The 17,999-nt window shown below is 38.5% G+C and overlaps 1 protein-coding gene across 1 annotated transcript; it reads left to right on the top strand.

Annotated features, from left to right (window-relative positions):
* The first annotated feature begins 7,962 nt into the window (after window positions 1–7,962).
* On the top strand, window positions 7,963–17,816 carry LOC100712138 (homeobox protein DBX1-B). Its single transcript, XM_005458370.4, has 4 exons — window positions 7,963–8,733; window positions 9,232–9,315; window positions 12,652–12,854; window positions 15,676–17,816. Exons 1-4 carry the CDS (start codon window positions 8,379–8,381, stop codon window positions 15,958–15,960), a joined length of 927 nt encoding a protein of 308 aa, XP_005458427.1. The 5' UTR covers window positions 7,963–8,378; the 3' UTR covers window positions 15,961–17,816.
* Window positions 17,817–17,999: the final 183 nt, after the last annotated feature.

The raw sequence follows: 17,999 nt of genomic DNA, 5'->3' as shown, positions 1-17,999 counted from the left end.
CCATTTTAATACATTGCAGATCCTGAGACATGCCCAGATAATTTCACTAAATATTTCAAATGAAATACCATTTTAATATATTTAGTAAAATCATCTGGGCCAATTCACAGAAGGGCTGAAAATTCTGCCTGTTTTGTTGGTGCTATAAACACTTTTGCTATAATGAGCCAATGACAGAAAGAAACCAAGGACTTAATGAAATCTTTATTTTTTCAGTTATCAAAAAGTTATTAAAACGTCCTCCTTTCACAACTGAACGATTTATTTTTGATGATAAGGAAACTCTCGGTGGGATTTCTGTTTTAAAATAGAAAAAACATACAAAGCTCTAACTAAACTTTAAAAAAACAGACTCTTGTCATAGTTAAGTCCAAAATTAAGCAGCCAGTTTTGTTTAGTTTTTTTCCCAGGCTCCATCTGAAAAGCTTAAGTCCTGTGTCATCAAATATCTCATGTGACGGTATAATGTTTTCTCATAAAGACAAAAGACATACTAAGAAAAAAGTTTACTGCCTGTGACGCTTAAAACTGGGGTGTCAGTGGAGGTTTGTAGCTTTGAAGCAGTTGATTTCTTTCCTTTCTTTTATATAGCTGATAGCAGTGTCTGTCATTTTTACTTGAACAAGTGATCAAATAATCAGAATTATCCAGGTGACAGTGTGGATAATGATCAGAATTTTATCATCTTTTTACAGCCTGTTCATCAGCATTTATAATATAAGTTAAATACATGGAAAGAAGAAATCTCAGATGTTCCCTTTCTTTTGAGTAACAACAAAGTGGTTTGAAAGTTGGAAGTTTTTTTTTCTTGTCATGAATGAAAAGCCTATTAAAGCTTTTATGTTGGCGCCAGTTTAGTTCAGCAGGTGAGCAGGCACACATGTGCCGCATGGCCAGAAGGTAGCAGCCCGAGTTTGAGTCCGATTTGCAGCTCTTTGCTGTCTCGAGACTTAAATATAAAGAGCAAATATATACTGACCCACTGACTTTACCTAAATCTAAAGTCCTAATCTGCAGTGTCTGATGGGGTGCCTCCAATCTTTTTCATAGGGGTGAGCATACGGCAAAAAAGAGAGAAGGAAAAGAATTATATGCCCAGGTAATTTCCTGCTATTGATGATTTCACTGAGTTGACATAACTGAAAATATGAAAACCAAATAAGATTTTGAAATCCATAAAAATCTGTTTTAAGCAGGAATAAATAACAAGTTAATGTTTCATCTCATTATAGGGTGTCTTCATCTCTCTTGAGCTCACGTTTATTAGAATTATTACAAATGTAGGACAGTCTTGCCGGAGGGCGGTGGGGGGGCTCCACTTGGTGGTGTCTCCCTTTCTCTTCTTATTAATATAACAGCCACTGTGTATTTTCTGACACTGACAAGTTTTTTCTTAGGTCTTTCTTTTTTGAGTCTTTCATTTTGTTTCTGTTGTGGATTTGAATCCCTAACCCCTCCCCTGGCTAATTTTCCTGTGTCTCTCATGGGTGTCTCTGGGTCTTGCTAATGTTTCTCTGAAGACTTTTCCTCTCTTTTCATACTGCTGCAAATTTTTCATATAGATGCTTTATATCTGTTCTTAATGTGAGTATTTTCACTGTAAATATTAACTGTTTCAAGCCTTTTGTTACAAAATTAATGTCAGAAAAAACGTGCTTGTGTTTTTATTCAGTGTTTTAAGCTTCAAAACAAATTTAATCTCAATTTCCTTTATAAATGTTATTGTTTTTGTATGATTTCAATAACTGTTGCTAAATATTTGAATGTGATTTTTTTCTATTAAGACAGAATTTCTGGGGCGAAATAGTTTTGTATTTGTTCACTGTGGAAAACCAAAAATGTAGAGCTCTTTAGATCTGTAGTAATCTGTAGATAAAAAGCAATATACATGAGCAACACAATCTCTCTGTGTGCTGATCCATGTGAGAACGCTTGTCCCTCAGCATATGCATATATTAGCCTAGCCACTGAAAAGGCAGAGTCCTTTTTCCCCTGTTATGCAAATAACACCAGCTCTTAAAATTGTATGAGTGAGAATTAAATGTGAATTAAATAACGCTTTGTTCTTTTCTTTCCATTCAAATCCCCACGCTATTGCCATGCCTGTTATGAGATTGACAAGACAAGAAGTGACATAAATACCATGGCCAGCATTCAATCCAATTATGTAGCGTGGCCCGCCTCAATACCTGCTAGCCATGGAGTGCTGCATTGGCGTCCTTGTATTCAGACTGTCTAAGAAATAAGACTAGCTGCATTCATCTTCAAGCCTAGCACTGACCTTGCTCTCTTCTCCGCAGCTAGCTCTGAGTCATTGCCCTCAAGTCTATATTCAACCCCTCAGACTAGCTTAAATCCAGGCCTCTGGACAAGGACGCACCTTGCCCAGAGGCCTGGATTCACTGTAAACTACTCAAAGGGACCAAACCAGCTGGAGAAGTTATTAGCCATTTATAAAAATATGCACAGAGCACTAAGACAGGAAGTGTTGTATATGCGGAAAAATTCTGTCTTTCTGTTCAATCAGTGGGCACATTTTGCAGGAAATCAGGTTTGGGCTGTGAGATGATTAAAAACTGATGATAATTTAGTACTGCATTATCAAAGAGCAGTTGTGAGGAGATGGATAATAAAGAGTGGTTTACTTTGAAATACTGCTCCTGCTTTGCTGTGAGGAAACCACAAGATTTAATTATTACTTAAAGTAATTCATTATGTGGTTCCAGAGTATTTTTTTGCCATTTGATAGAAACAGAGTAGAAAGACAGGAAAACAGAGAGAGACATGCAGCCAAGGGCAGCAGGTCAGACTCGAACCCAGGGCTAGTACTCTACCACCGTACAGCATGTGGTCACCTGTTCATCCCACTGAGCTAAACCAGCACCCACTCCTAGAGTATTTAAAAGTAGAATCGGGGCAGAACCTTCAAGTCTCAGGCCGCTCCTCTATAGAACCAGCTTCCAGTTTGGATTTGACAGACAGACAGCCTCTCTAGTTAGGGCTTGAACAGGTGACAATGAATCCTCCCTTAGTTATGCTGCAATAGGTCCAGGGTGCTGGGATTACCACAATGCATTGAGTGTTTCTTCTTTACTTACCTTTCTCACTCACTGTGTATATATACCTCTCTGCATTTAATCATTACTTATTCAAAAAATTTGATTCTGTTCATCTGGACTTCAGTTGGAGAAATGTTTCGTCACTCATCCAAGTGACTTCTTCAGCCTCAGCTGACTGCAGGCTTCCCCAACCTTATAAACAGTACCTTTGCACAATGACTGCACCCAGCCCACTGAATGAACAATGGGCTGTGAGGTCAGTTTCTTGATCATTAATATTCAAATTGTAATGAACATTGATCAGCAACCACTAATAAAAGATCATTGAGTGGGTGAAACTGATAATGAGGATGATGTTATAGTCTCTTCACAAGAAATTTATGATGCAGTTAGAACATTAAAAGGCAATAAGGCTTGGGGATGGATAAGATATCTGCTGAACATTTAAAATTTGCTAGTAGAAAACTTTGTTTTACTGGGTTCTTAGTACATGGGCTTCTGCCTGACTCAATTCTGTCGCTTATGTTAGTACCCATGGTAAAAGAAACAGCTGGCAAAATAAACAACAGGGATAATTATCGGCCTACAGCACTATCTAGTATTTTGCCAAAGGTCTTTTAAAGGACTATTTTAAACAGGATAGAACATTTTGTCTTAACCTCTGATAACCAGTTCAGTTTTAAATCTAAGCAGACATATATTTATACCTTGAAGGAGACTGTGGATTTGTATAACAGGCACAATTCCACAATCTTTATGTGTTTTATTGATGCCTCTTAAAGCATCTGATCATGTAAATTGTGAAAAGTTATTTGATAAGTTATACAACAGAGGGGTTCCTAAATCTTTGGTAAGAATTTGTCCTTTTGGCATGCAAGCCAAATGTTTGTTAGTGTTGATGTACCCACTCGTCATGCTATATTGTACATATATCTCATGTACACTTGTAAATAGTATAATTTTATCTCTGACTGACCCTGCATTAAGTACAGTTACATTTTATTCAAAGTTGTGGAATTATTGGCGTTTCAGCCTTCATGTAAATTTGTGATGCTCTGGATTTTATTTTATTTTTTTCTTTCTCTTTTCATTTTCTTTTGTTATGAACTTTTGTGTGTCTTTAATAAAGTGAACTACTCACTCACAAAGAAATCCCCTGACCTCCATTTAGCCTTTACATTCATAGATTTGTCAGTCTTTTCATAAATATTATGGCCACATCCATCTAATATACTTGGGTTAAGTTTCCTTAACAATAATCTCTATAAATGGATATGTGCATATGAATATAGCAAACCTGCAGGCAAGAGGTAGGATCTACAGTGCTGGGATCATTCTAGTTTGCATTTATAGTCAACTTGTAGTCAGACTCCTAGTTACTAATCAAGTTTGCACCCAGTTTTGGCTAATGTAATGTATTTGTATTTATATAGTGATTTTCTTGTGTTATTCAGCTCTACAAATCCGTATTGAATAAAGGCTTTTTGAAGAAAGAGGGTCTCAGATTGGAGTCAAACCCGAGCCACTGCATTTTTTTCTGCAACACATGGTCACCTGAGCAGTCACATTTTTAACCATACACTGCTTTATTCTATACACTGCTGTCATGTGACCCAACTGACTTCAAGTGTTTTATCTAGCTCACATCTCTGACCGATTTAGAATCATTTAACCTAACATGAATGTGTTTGGGACTGTGGGAGGAAACCAGAATACCCAGAGGAAACCCACACAGGCACAGGGAGAACCAACAATGTCCACACAGATAGCCCTCAGCTGGTTGGCCTTCTTGCTCTGAGGCAACACAGGTAATCGCCACACGACCGTAGCACTTGAGAGTGAGAATAAGATTGCCTTTTGGCAAATGCAATCCCTTTTTTGTTTACACTGCAGGCAACAAAAGCAATCTAGGAAAGCAATCTTGAAACCATCATCTAATGACTCTTAACAAAGTTGTTTATTTGCTTTGTTAAATTTATATTTATTTGAAAACACTGACTAAAGTAGCTATCTGTCCGGGGCCAGTGTGGAGTGTGGAGTTTGCATGTTTGGGTATTCGGGCTTTCTCCCACAGTCCAAAGACTTGGAGATAAATTATCTGAATTTCTGGAGTGGGAACATGCCTTCAAACAGGAAGTAACTAAACTCAGAATCGCTAACAGACAAAAAGCTTGACAAGAAAGCACAGAGGATGTCATCAAATTAACACCAAAAACAGAACCCAGAAAGCTAAAACTAAGGAGGGCTGGAAATATAAATGCTAAGCACAGAGTAAAAGCCAAACAACAAAAAACAAATGACAAAACACTAAGACATTAGAACTATGCAGAGAACCCAAAACTGGAATACCTCAGACTCAGAATCAAAAACCCCCAATAGTCCAAACACAGAAACGCTGGGGCAAAGACCCAGGACCACGACACAGTGCTCTGGCTGTAAGCCTTGCAAAAGTGACTGAAGTTTTAGCAAAATCATTTTTTTATGATTTAACAAATAAACAATACTGTATTTCTTACCACACAGAATCAATCAACCATCACTCATCTCTAATGTATACTAAACTGTTTACTTGTGATCTCTGATGTCCAAATTATTTTTTACCAGGATGTCTTTGGTAGTAAATGTTATACATAAACAGACAGAGCTTTAGGAGCTAACCTCCCCATTTCCCAGGTAGAGCTTGGCTTGTGTATGCACCCCTTTTAATCTCAGGCATTTACAAGCACCCCTCTAAACAACCTACCAGGTGTGTTAAGCCTCCTGCTGAAGGGCTGTAGAATGTTGAGACTCCAATATGATTAGTGCGAAATGGGCTGTGAATAGAAGAATGAAAGCTCTTATAATGTGAAAGACTGTTAGCGCAGCGATGTGCTGGTCTGAGCTCCCATGACCAATCTACAACTAATGAGCATTCAGTGAGCGTGCCCTGTGTCACAAATGTGATGGGGACACTGAGGCGAGAATTCTCATATTTGTCAGTAACATGAGCTAAGTGCTTTGGTCAAGTTTTAATTTTATTGTATGAATTCAATATGCCAAGAACATTTGTACACTGTCTTCTGGTTGATAAAAATTCACGGGGCTGGACAATAGTAAGTGAGGATTTTATAGTAAGATGTTTATTTTATGTCTGTGGAGGTTCTCGGTCATCCAGGTCATCGTAGTCTAAGGAGCTTTTTGTAAAATCTGTTTCACCTGCTCTCATTTGCTGTTTTAGCTCTTTGGCGGTTGTTGAAATAGTTTTGTGACCTTCAAACTGAGATTCTGACCTTTATGACAAAATGCATCTATACTTAAAAATTGATTCAGTTCCTTCTCCCAAGTCCCAGTGATTCTTCTCCAAAATGGTGCAGCTCAGTTGGTATTTACAATTTGCTCAACACTATTTCTACAGCTATTCTCCACAGATGTTCAGTTTCTTCACATTTACAAGAACCATAAACTAACACCAGGGCCAGGGTTACACTGTCTCTAATCATTCCATGATCCAGCGATGACTGCTGCTCAGCCACTCCCTTAAATAATGGCTCTTGACAGGGTCATTACAGGCAGGTGTGTGATTGCCAGCAGGCGTGTGTAACAAAAATTTCAAAAAGTTTCACCACTACACAAAAACTAGCACACACAAATACACAAACCAGGATAGCAGAGGAACGAGGTGAAGAGACAGTGTTTTCTTGTCTTCCACAGCATGTCTTTGTCCTGTCTTCATCCTTACCTTACCTTACAATATAAAGTATCTTGATGCAACTATGTGTATAAATAAAACTGAACTGAATTGGTTGTCTTAGGATTTCATCGTTGCTATGTGCAGATGTTGTAGCCTTATCAGGCGACAGTGTACACCCGCAGTAGACAGTTTGTTAACTGCAGCTTCTTACCCTCATTATCAAGTACATTTCATGACACACACACACACACACACACACACACACACACACACACACACACACACACACAACACAACAAGACTGCTGATTTGTTTATTTGCATTTTTCCATATTCTTCTCTTCCAGGTGCTGTTTGTTTATGTTTTTACTCACAGGTTCAGAGGTTGGTGACCCCTTGTGCTTTTCTTCTTATAGTATTTTTTCTTTTTTCATCCGCTTTCTTTTTTCTTTCTGTCTTTTTTTCAGCTCTGACATTGTTATTTTCCACATGTATCAATGGAAATAATAATAATATAAATGAATGCATAAATAGATAAATAAAAGAAAAAGAAAAACACGAACAAGGAAAGTTTATAGAGCGTTTCTTGGAAAAATATGTTTGGCACAACAGTGCATTCAGATCATAATTCTAAATGCAAAAGCTGCAAGACCAGATAGGCTTTAAAAAAGGCTCAATCATGATTATGTTGCTTTTTCCAAAGTAAGTTAAAGAACAATTTGTACCAAAGCAGATGAGAGGATACTTTTTTCTGTCTCTTAATAATATAAAGGCAGTCCATTTTACTTTAATTAAAGCTGTCACCAAAAGGTAAATGTAACGGTGAAACAGAATTTACAACCCAATAAAAGGTTGACAATATTCTAACTGAATATGGTCTGCTGCTGGCCATTGACGGTAACATGCCTTTGATTTGCTCTCTATAGCTCTGCTGTACTGTAAACAAACAACGATGATTACTGGACCAGAATAGGAAACTAAGATGGTACATCAGCTCCTGGCTTGCAACTAACATACACTAGCAGACATTTAGTAAAATTAGCTAATATTCTCTAACAATCTAGTCCAAAAAAGGAAACATTTTTGAGGCTGTTTAGAGAACTAACCAACACTTTTTAATTCTTTTTTCTTTTTTGTTACTTCGCAGCAATGGCCTGCATTAACATTTTTCCTGGCTAATGCTTTGGTAAAATGTGTTCTGAAACTGAATAACAGAATTGCCTCTTCATCTCCTTTTTTGTAGGGACATCTTATTTATCAATTACAAGCCACTGTGTTGATGTTGGCGCAGGTGTGAGTGCATTAGTAATACCATGGCATCAAGAACACTGGACTCTGTAACCTCTACTGTCTCTAGCAGAGAAACTGGGAAAATATAACATTTGAAAAGTGTTATTTTTAGAGGTCCTGTGATGAAATTTATGGGTGCTTGAGCACTCCCATAAAGGGTGTAAAATCGCCAATGAGGCAGAGAGATGGGCTGAGGGTTGAACTTGTCCGCGCGCACACGCTCGTGCGCAAGTGTGTGCGTTTTTGTTTGTGGATTCGGTATAAAAACCTACGAGGACGAAGAGCCACCGAGCAGATGTCTGGACTTGCCTGTTTCTCCTGAAGAAATCTCAGCAAAATAAGAATTTTGTTCGGACAACGATGATGTTTCCCTGCGCTGCTCTGTCGCCTACTCTTTACCCGGGTTTCCTGCGTGTCCCAGCTACTCTCTCCGCGTCACTGAGCGAATCGGCGGCTCAGGGAAGAGGAACCGGCTTTCTGGTAGAAGATCACATAAGCCAACATGTCGGCTACATACATCGAACTTTCTCGTCCATTCGTTCCGGAGACATTGTGCCGTTCAGTGCGGGCTCAAGGTCCTTTCCACGTACAACAGAACCAAGCACGGAGACATCCGGTCAAGTCAGCCGCAGCAGCCCCGGATCTGTGTACGCCGCCAGCCCGGACTACCTGAAGTTCGGGGTCGGTACGATCCTGGCACCTTCTACATGGAGTCGTGAGTTTCTGATACCGATCTCTCCCTCTGCCCCTCTCTCTCCATAAATGTAACATATATATTTACACACACACACAAACACACACAGAGCGATCTGTGTTGACTTATCGGAGACTTGATGCTGTTAGTGAATGAATTAGCATAAAAATGTTGATTATTATTATTGTCTTATGATTTTCTTTTAAATTTCTACACACAATTAGCAGTGTATTTCACTAACACGTAATTAAAAGTAAAAAAAAAAAAAGAAGATAAAAATAGGGGTGACGAATTCAGGCCTTCATTCAAACGTAAAAGCAAAGTTTTTAACTTTTAACCAATTTAATGAAAGTTAAGCAATAGACACGTGAACACCAATCTTCCAGTACAGTCGTCTGATGAGTTTAGATCTGAGGTGCCCTTTCAGAGGCACTGCTATTAACAGTCATCTGTGTCATCTATCTTTTCATGTTAAAATCCTAATCTGCCTGTGGATGCGAATCTGTTTTCTGTTTCCAGTCCAGAATCTTCAGACAAAGTCGCTCTCTCTGCCTCTTTTAGACAGAAGCCTTTATCCTTATCTCAGAGCCTCTGATTTCACAGGTAGGTGAACTAGGAATGTTTATGTTGTCTGTTTAACAAATGATTTTTTTTTTTTTTTTTGCAGCTTGTATACTACTATATAATGTGTGTGATTTGAAGATATAAGGGAGAAAACATGACTTTGACTCTTGACTCATAATCAAATTTACTTTCTGATGGGCTCTAACTAAAGGATACTTGATGTCCACTTAAAGTGTTTTGATTGTTCAGTGAGAAAAGAAATGCCATTCACTTTGTTACCATATATCACACACACATCATATGGCTACAAACAGACATTAAGTGAAACTACAGGCTCCCACTGAACTGGAAATGCCTGGAAAATAATGGGCCTGGATTTTTTACATTTCATGATCCTTTGGCATCAGCGCCTCCAAAGAAATTATTTAAAATTAGAGATGTTGACTCATATAGTTTAGTAATTAACTGATATCAGGCTGATATTTACCTATGGAAATATCACATCCATTTTCCAAGATACTGTGATACAGAGATGAAAGACTTTAGAACACCTCAGTTATGTTTCATCATGAAGAATTCTTCCCTGTAACCTTTGGGAATACAATCTTATACAATCAGTTATAGCCAACTAAAATAAGAAGGCTTTAAATTAAAATTATGGCACCAAATATTTTTGTGCTAATAATATTTAATTGATTTTATTCACACAGAATTGGTGTCTTATGTATGTTTTTTGTTCATTCAGTTTAATTTAATTTAATTTAATTCTTTCCATTCATTTCGAGGAATAAAGATGGTATTAATTAAATTAAAGAGGTCTTCCCAAGCCAGATTCAGATGCCTGAATCATTAGAGCTGGTTCCTTTCAGTGTAGAGAAACAGTGGCTCTAATCTGACCTTTAAATGACAAAGTTCCTCACCCTTTTCTCCAAATGTGAAACTAATCTCTGATGCATGTACTCACAATGATATTATTTTAATTATTACCCACAGCTTCTGGTCTTAAGTGAGGGTAGCAACATAGACTGACTAGTCTATTGACAGCTTCATCAAATCTCTCTCTACTATAACACACCAATGCAGTGGCGCTGCACTAGCATTCATTCCCCTGTTACACTCTTTGCCCAAGCTAACAAGCCAGCTTAGTTATGTGCATCCAGATATTACAATGATATCAGATGATATCAAGTGACTCATGCATTTACTTTTAATTGTTTTGCTAAAAAAAGAACAACTGACACATGTAGCAAACTGGTTGCAAATGAATAAAACTGCCTCAAAGCCACATGTGTCAGTTATTCCTTTTCAGCAGTACACTTAAAAGGAGACACCCTTTAATGCAGCCATTCACACCAACCGTGTAATTTCACTGGACAAATGTGCAGCATTTCCAATACTATTTTACTTCAGACACACTGATAGATGATTCTCTGGGTCTCCGAAATGATTTCTCTGCCTCCTCTGATGTGGTCTGAACTCTGCCAACAAAAGCTCAAAATGCCCCATTGGCATCCTGAAATATGTGTGAAAGCGGCTTTGATACACCTTCAACTCCTGGATCAAACTATGACATTTTCAACTGCTGCTGCCTTCTCATGAGAATTGCAGAACTGGATGAACCCAAAATCTCTGCTTTTTACTTTTCTTGTTTAGAAACATCAGTACCAGGACCATCATCGCTTAATGTCGAACTTTTTTTTAGGATGAATTTTCAACAGAAATGCAACATGTTTAGTGTGTAAATCCATTATAAGGCAAGTTTAGATCTGGAAAACCTGGGAGTTTGTGTTGTTTTTTTTACAACACGTTAGCTGTCTAATGGTCCAAAAAGCCTTAAATAAGCATCAAAGGTTCTACTCATGCATGGACTTGAGTTACATAATAATCAGGTTGGCTGTAGCTCAGGAGGTAGAGCAGGTCATCTACTAATCGAAAGGTTGGTGGTTTGATCCCTGGCTGATCCAGTTTGCATGCCAAATATCCTTGGGCAAGATACTAACCCGAAGTTGTTCTCTGATTCTTCCATCTGGCTGTGTGACTGTCAGATAGAAAACACTCAAGCATGGAAAAAAGTGCTGGTATGAATGGGTGAACGAGGCATTTTGTGCTTGAGTGCTTAGGTAGAAAAGCGCTATATAATAAACAGTCAATTTACCATTATACATAAAAACAGTACACCAGCTAAATTGCACTGGTTGTTACCAACCATCTGAATTTCAGATGGGCACATGGAGTGGTGATAGCAGAAATACACATGCCTTTATACCACTATACTAACGTTGAAGTCTCATGTGTTTTGGTTTGATTTGTTTTTCTTCTTCTTTCTCCTGGGTCTATTATTATTCTATTATTCTACTCATTATATATTATTTAGTAGACGATCATGATTCAATTTTAAAAATGCCCTTTTACAGTTTACAAAACCTAATTTTTCTGGGTAATGAGTTCTGACCCATCTAAAGGCTATGACACCAGCTGAGATTTTACATCAATAGAACATCTGGCACAGGACATCTGTGATGAAAGAAAGGAAGTTTCTCCAAACTTGTGCATTCAGGAAACCCTGCTTGGTCCTGATGGCCTCTCTCATTAGTTTTTCCTCAGGGTGAATGTAGCTGTTGATAATAATGTGGACTCGTGTTATTAAAAGAAAAGAACAAATTACACTTATATTACACTACAATTTCACTATATTACTTCTGCTGCTGTGTTTTTGAATAACGTTTTATTTTAAGTTAAAATGCCACCGGGCTGTAGAGTGCCCTGTGAGTGTTATGGATCTAAAACAATTTAAATCTCATTTTATATCATCATCAGCCTTATAATAAAATCTCAAAGGTCAACATTTAATTTCCAGATAATTCTGATATTAACAGTAACTCTTGGCCTTAGTGGAATGTGCAGCCCTATATCATTTCTATCTAAAATAGGGTAACAAAAACTACGGACTGCTGAAACATTCAGTCACATAGACTATGACAGTGAAATTGGTGTGTAGAATTGCTAACTAGCTAGCAACAAGCCTCTAACACCATGCGTATGCTAACGGCTAATCTAGTAAACAAATTAACAACAGGAGCGCTGTTATAGTTCTACAACATCTAACAACAAAGTGATGTTAGATGTTTTAGAACTATAAGATGTTCAGATGTGTGTCTTGTTAATTATATCACCATGGTTGCAATTTTGGGTTAGTTTTTCTACAATGAGAGGAAGTGGAGCCACGTCGATTCGTTCAGAAAAACTTTAAATCCATGCAGTACCACTTTTATTCCTCTAAAGTTTGTATAAAAAGTAGAACTTTTTTTTCTTTTAGATGTCGAGAGTACCCAATCTCTTAAAATCTCCTGTTTCTCTTATGTTTTGTCCATCTAGCCTCCGCCTCTGTGGTTCCTGTCCCAGGAACATTTTCATGGCCCCTGAGCCCCAGAGGGAAGCCCAGGAGGGGCATGCTGCGGCGGGCTGTGTTCTCAGACCTCCAAAGAAAAGGTTTGGAGAGAACCTTCCAGAAGCAAAAATATATTAGCAAACCAGACAGGAAGAAGCTTGCGAGTAAACTGGATCTTAAAGACACCCAGGTAAACACCACATCATGGTTTTGGACCATTACTAACACTGTGATGGCTTCAAGAACTTTTTTTCTTTTTCCTCAGGCAAATCTCTGAAGTTTTTATGACACACTTTGACATTTTTTATTCAGTTATGGCCATGAGGAATCCGGTACAACAGTAAAAAAAATTTAACACTCAGTTGATTATAATTTTGGAAGAGATGCAAAAGTTGTCTATAAAGGTTCTCAGTCATTCAGGTCATTGTAGTCTAAGGAGCTTGGAAAGAAAGCGTCTGGAGCGTCTTCAAGAAACTTAAAGAAGTCCAGAAACTTTCTTAGACTAGATGCAAAAGTTATTTTCTTTGGAATAGTGATGAAGGTCATGAGATAATTACAAATTTTAGTAAATCGTATTTGTGTTGTTAAAACATGTTTTTGTGGGAACAGTGGTTCAAGTTCTATAATTATGTGTGAAGCCACCTAATAGGCTACATACAGGTACCATAGGTTAAGCTTGCATTGTTATTGAGGTTACTCCTTGCTGTGTTCTAGTATGAAGAGCTACTCGATTTTTTTTTAGTTTTTTTAGTTATTCCTTTGACACTGTATAAAATAAAAACATGTATAACAATAAATCTTATCCCAAGAAGCTGATTCTGTTCATCTGGACGTAGCGTTTTCAGTGGGAGAAACTTTCATCATTCATCCAAGTGACTTCTTCAGTCTCAGCTGACTGCAGGTTTCCCCAACCTTTTAAACACTGCATTTGCATAATGACTGAAACTAGCACCAGTGGCGAACAATGGGCTATGAGGTCAGTTTCTTGATCAATAATATGCAAATTGTTATGACCATTGATCAATGGCATATATTGATATTTCTGAATAATGCAAAATGAAACTCATAGGATAATTATTATAATAATCACAATAATGAAAAAATTGTGTCTGTGAAGGTTCTCAGTCATCCAGGTCTATCGTAGTCTAAGGAGCTTGAAAATAAAAGCGTCTGGACTTCTTTAAGTTGCTTGAAGACGTTTCACCTCTCATCCGAGAAGCTTCTTCAGTTCGGAAAAAATACTATTTTCAAACAAATATCATGAGCAATGCAAGTTGAATCACAAAACCAAAATCCCATTAGAACTCTAATTATATCTTAGAAAACCATTTTATTATATATGTACATATTTTTCATTTTTCCCTGAGTGCAATCAAAGCACTGGCACTCAGAGGCATTGAGTCTGGGTGGAGCATGTTCCACACCTCTATTGCCAAGGAGTTGCAGCTGCACTGTTGCTAGTGACTATCATTGTGATAATCTGAGAATCAGGTGGTGGACACTGGAGGTGAAGGGAGCTTTTAGGCTGAAGAAGGATTGGGCTTGGTTAGACTGTGGGCCTCTAGAGGTAGCTGCAAGCTAAGTGGAGTTCAGCTCTGGGAGTGGCTGATGCAAAAAAATCAGATGTGGGAAAAGTTTCGGTAGACAATAGAAAAATACTTTTGGTTGGCCTCACAGCAATTCTGGCAAATTTTCAGACAACTCTGAAGGGGGAACTGGTGCTCTGCTCACACTTAATACAATTGTCCTCGGGATGCTACTGACCTCAACTGAGGATATAGTAAAGTGGTGGAAGAAACACACTAAGGATCTCCTCAATCCCAATGTCAAGACTGTCAAGCTATGTGTAATAGAAGCAGAGTCTGTGGATGGAGGGGAATAGTGGCCTCTTACTGGGAGTGATCAACTTAGTTGATCAACTGCTCATTGGCAGGGCCCCTGGGACAGGGTCTTGGGATGTTGTGTGGCTGTCCTGTTTGACATGTCTTCCCAATGCTGTGTGCAGGTCTGGAGCAGTGGCTATGGATGGGTATACTGGGATGTTTGTTCCCCTTTTTAAAGGAGGGGGACCAGAGGGTGTGCTCAAACTACAGGGAGATCACATTCCTCAGCCTACTTAGAAAAGTATTTGTTCAAATTTTAGGAATCTTGGGGTGTTGTTCACAAGTGAGGGTAGAGTGAAGCATGAGAATAACAGATGGATTGGCTCTGCATAGGCTGTACTAATGTGTTGTGGTGCAAAGAGACCTTAGTTTAAATGTGAAGCTGTTGATTTACCAGTCAGTTTATGTTCCTACCCTCAACTGTAATCCCAAACTCTTTGCACGGAGAGAAAGAATGAGGTTGCGGATACAAGTGTAGTTTCCTACAAAGGGTGGCTGGGCTGTCCCTTAAGAGAAGGTGAAGAGTAGAGCAGCTGCTCTTCCACATCAAAAAAGATGACTCCTTGACTCCTCCTAGGCAAGTTGTTTCAGCCATATCCTACTGAAAGGAGGTCCTGAGGCAGATCCAGGTCTCGCTGGAGAGATTGTAGTTCTAGACTGGCTGTGAAACAACTTGAAGAGGTGCCTGGGGTTATGCAAGTTTAGGATTCTCTGTTTAAGGTGCTTGAAAACAGAAACCTAGACAAGTTGTAGAAAATGGATGGATGTACAGTACATAATAAATAAATTTTAAAAAAAAAACCACGGTCTCTCCTTTATTTACCTTTATTTTAAAGTGGTGTAGATTCTCTCCACTGTTGCCAACTATTTGCTCATAGAATATTATATGCTCAGGGAGGACCTGTTATCTTTCTGGCCTGTAGGAGGGTGAGGGGAAATAAATCAGAGAAAAGAGAAGTACGGAATATGCTTTGGTGCTTTTCTTTGGTTTGCTGCTACATATGAAAAAAGTATACATTAAATACTGAAAGGGCAGGAATTTACCAGCTGGCCACCATTAGTAGTTCAAACTTGAATCACAGAGATATTTTCTATTTGATGTTAACCTATTTTTTGTGTCATGTAAAGGTGAAAATCTGGTTCCAAAACCGCAGGATGAAATGGAGAAACTCCAAGGAGAGGGAGCTGCTGTCAACGGGTGGCTGTCGGCAGCAAACCCTCCCAACCAAAACCAATCCCCACCCAGATCTCACTGATGTGGGCAGCACGTACAGCCACAGGCTGAGCAGGACTGCACCATACAACCACGAGTCACATTTCTGTTGTCATCATCGTAACCCTTCAACTCTATCAGAGTCAGGCAAACAATCAGAACTGTCAGAGTCAGACAGTGAAGAAATCACAGTTTTATAAGAGATTCTGATTAATGGAGTATTCCTAGAAGATGATGGAAGAAAATTCAGAAGTGCATGAATTAGCTCTCCATTTTCCCTCTATTTGTTTGTACAGTGTTGTTTATATTACCTTTATAGCATATCTGCACACACTAATTAAAAGTATACTGAGCACTTTTAGATTTAATATTTGTAGATTATTTTTTTAAACTCTAAATATACAAAATGTTCTTTCATTCATATTTGTATTTGTTGCTCTCTCACAAAAAAAATAGAAAAATAAAAATACTTAATTTAAAGTGTCATGTCAGGTGTCCTGTCTACCTTACCAAATTATAAACACAATGCCAACAACACAAAGAAAGTTGGTAAAACAATCCAAAGGGTTTTTAAAACAATCTGCTCTATGATTCTACTGTAGAAGCAGGTAGGTTAATTCCAAGGAGAGGGAGGGTAGTAGAAAATTACACCACAACAGCGAACAGTCAATATGTGACTCCACCATTACTGGAGGCCAAGGTAAAGAGTAAGCATCTGGTTAGATACCATATTTTAAAGGTTTTTAGGGCCAAGTATTTAGAAGCATGAAATTAGAGGTCATCTGTTCTTTATGCCTTTAAGACATTCCTGCAGTTTAATAATTAGTATAGTTATCTGGATTAATGGATGGGTAAAGTTAGGCTTATTTTGAATGGCAGTGAAAATACATGTTATATCTTCTAATGATACTGACTAAGGGAATCATTTATAACATAAACAGAATTACTCCTAGCACGGTTGGCCGCAAGCACTCCTCCTAGCTCTCCTAGCCGCAAGGTGGTTGGTGCAAGCTGGTGGACACCAGAGGTGAAGGGAGTCATCAGAGAAGCAAAAACTTGGGTGGGGGAGAGTTTTTTTCTAAGGCCTAAGTAATTGCTTTGAGACTTTCGTAAGCAATTATGGCAAACCATCAGGTGACTCAGGAAAGTCCTGCTCTACCAACATGGTGGAGTGCTGCTGACTTCAACTGAGGGTATTGTCAGGTAGTGGTAGGTAGGGGTGAAGTCACGGAGGCACCTAAACAGCTCCTTGGTTGCAGGGCCCATAAGTGGATGAGGTTTGCCCTGAGTTCCTGAAGCTTGGGTGTTTGCCCAACCACCCTACATGTGTTCTGTGGACTTGGAGAAGACATTTGACTGTGTCCCTCAGAGTATTCTGTTTGAGGTGCTTTGGCAGTCTGGGGAGTCGTCTACACTAATCTGGATAAATTTGAAAATAGCTAAAAAGGCTTCGCGTCAACACTATCATTTTCAATCGTTTCCAAACAGTTATTGATCCACACCGAAACGACTGAAAATGCTTACATTCCTGTACTGTGCATGCATGAAACATAGGACGATTCGACCTGCATCATTTCTGTCTGCCATTTATTTACTTTCCGGCTCTTTGAAAGGTCGTACCAAAATGTTGAGAAAAAGCACAGAGTTTTTAAATGGTCTGACAATGAGGTGGAGTTGTTGCTGCAAGTAACACAAAAGTACAAAGTTGGAAAAGCGAGTGAGAATTAAAGAATTTGAAGAAAAGCTATCTGGAGGATGTACAAACTGATATTAATCTTTAATAGGGCTGTCAAAATTGAGCACAACAAAACAACTGCAGTATAATGCCCTCCGCCATCTTAGTTTAATTGGTCACATGACTGCATCATTTGACTACAATGCGTCATCGTTTCCGAAAGCCTGTGGTTACGCAGTCCACACTGCGACGTGAAAATGGCGTTTTCAAATGTATCCGCTTTGGAGAGCTTTGGAGTCTCAGTGTGGACGGAGGGCCAAAACAGAGAGAAAAAGATGTGTTTTCAAATGAAAACGTATTAGTGTGGCCTTGCTGTTTTCAATAAATTGTATGCTCAAAAAAATGTTTTGTCTAACTTCGATTTCTTCTTGTTGCATGTTGAAGCTTTGCTTGGAACCTTGTTAAGATCCAACCATGCAAAATATGATTTTTTGCCATTTTTCAAGTGTTCTTAAACTTTTGATCGGGACTGTACAATCTGTGGAAATTAGCTTTCTCCGAAGG

The sequence above is a fragment of the Oreochromis niloticus genome, linkage group LG7, assembly GCF_001858045.2.
Source record: "Oreochromis niloticus isolate F11D_XX linkage group LG7, O_niloticus_UMD_NMBU, whole genome shotgun sequence".
Lineage (NCBI taxonomy): Eukaryota > Metazoa > Chordata > Actinopteri > Cichliformes > Cichlidae > Oreochromis > Oreochromis niloticus.
This window is presented reverse-complemented; position numbering and strand designations above follow the sequence as displayed.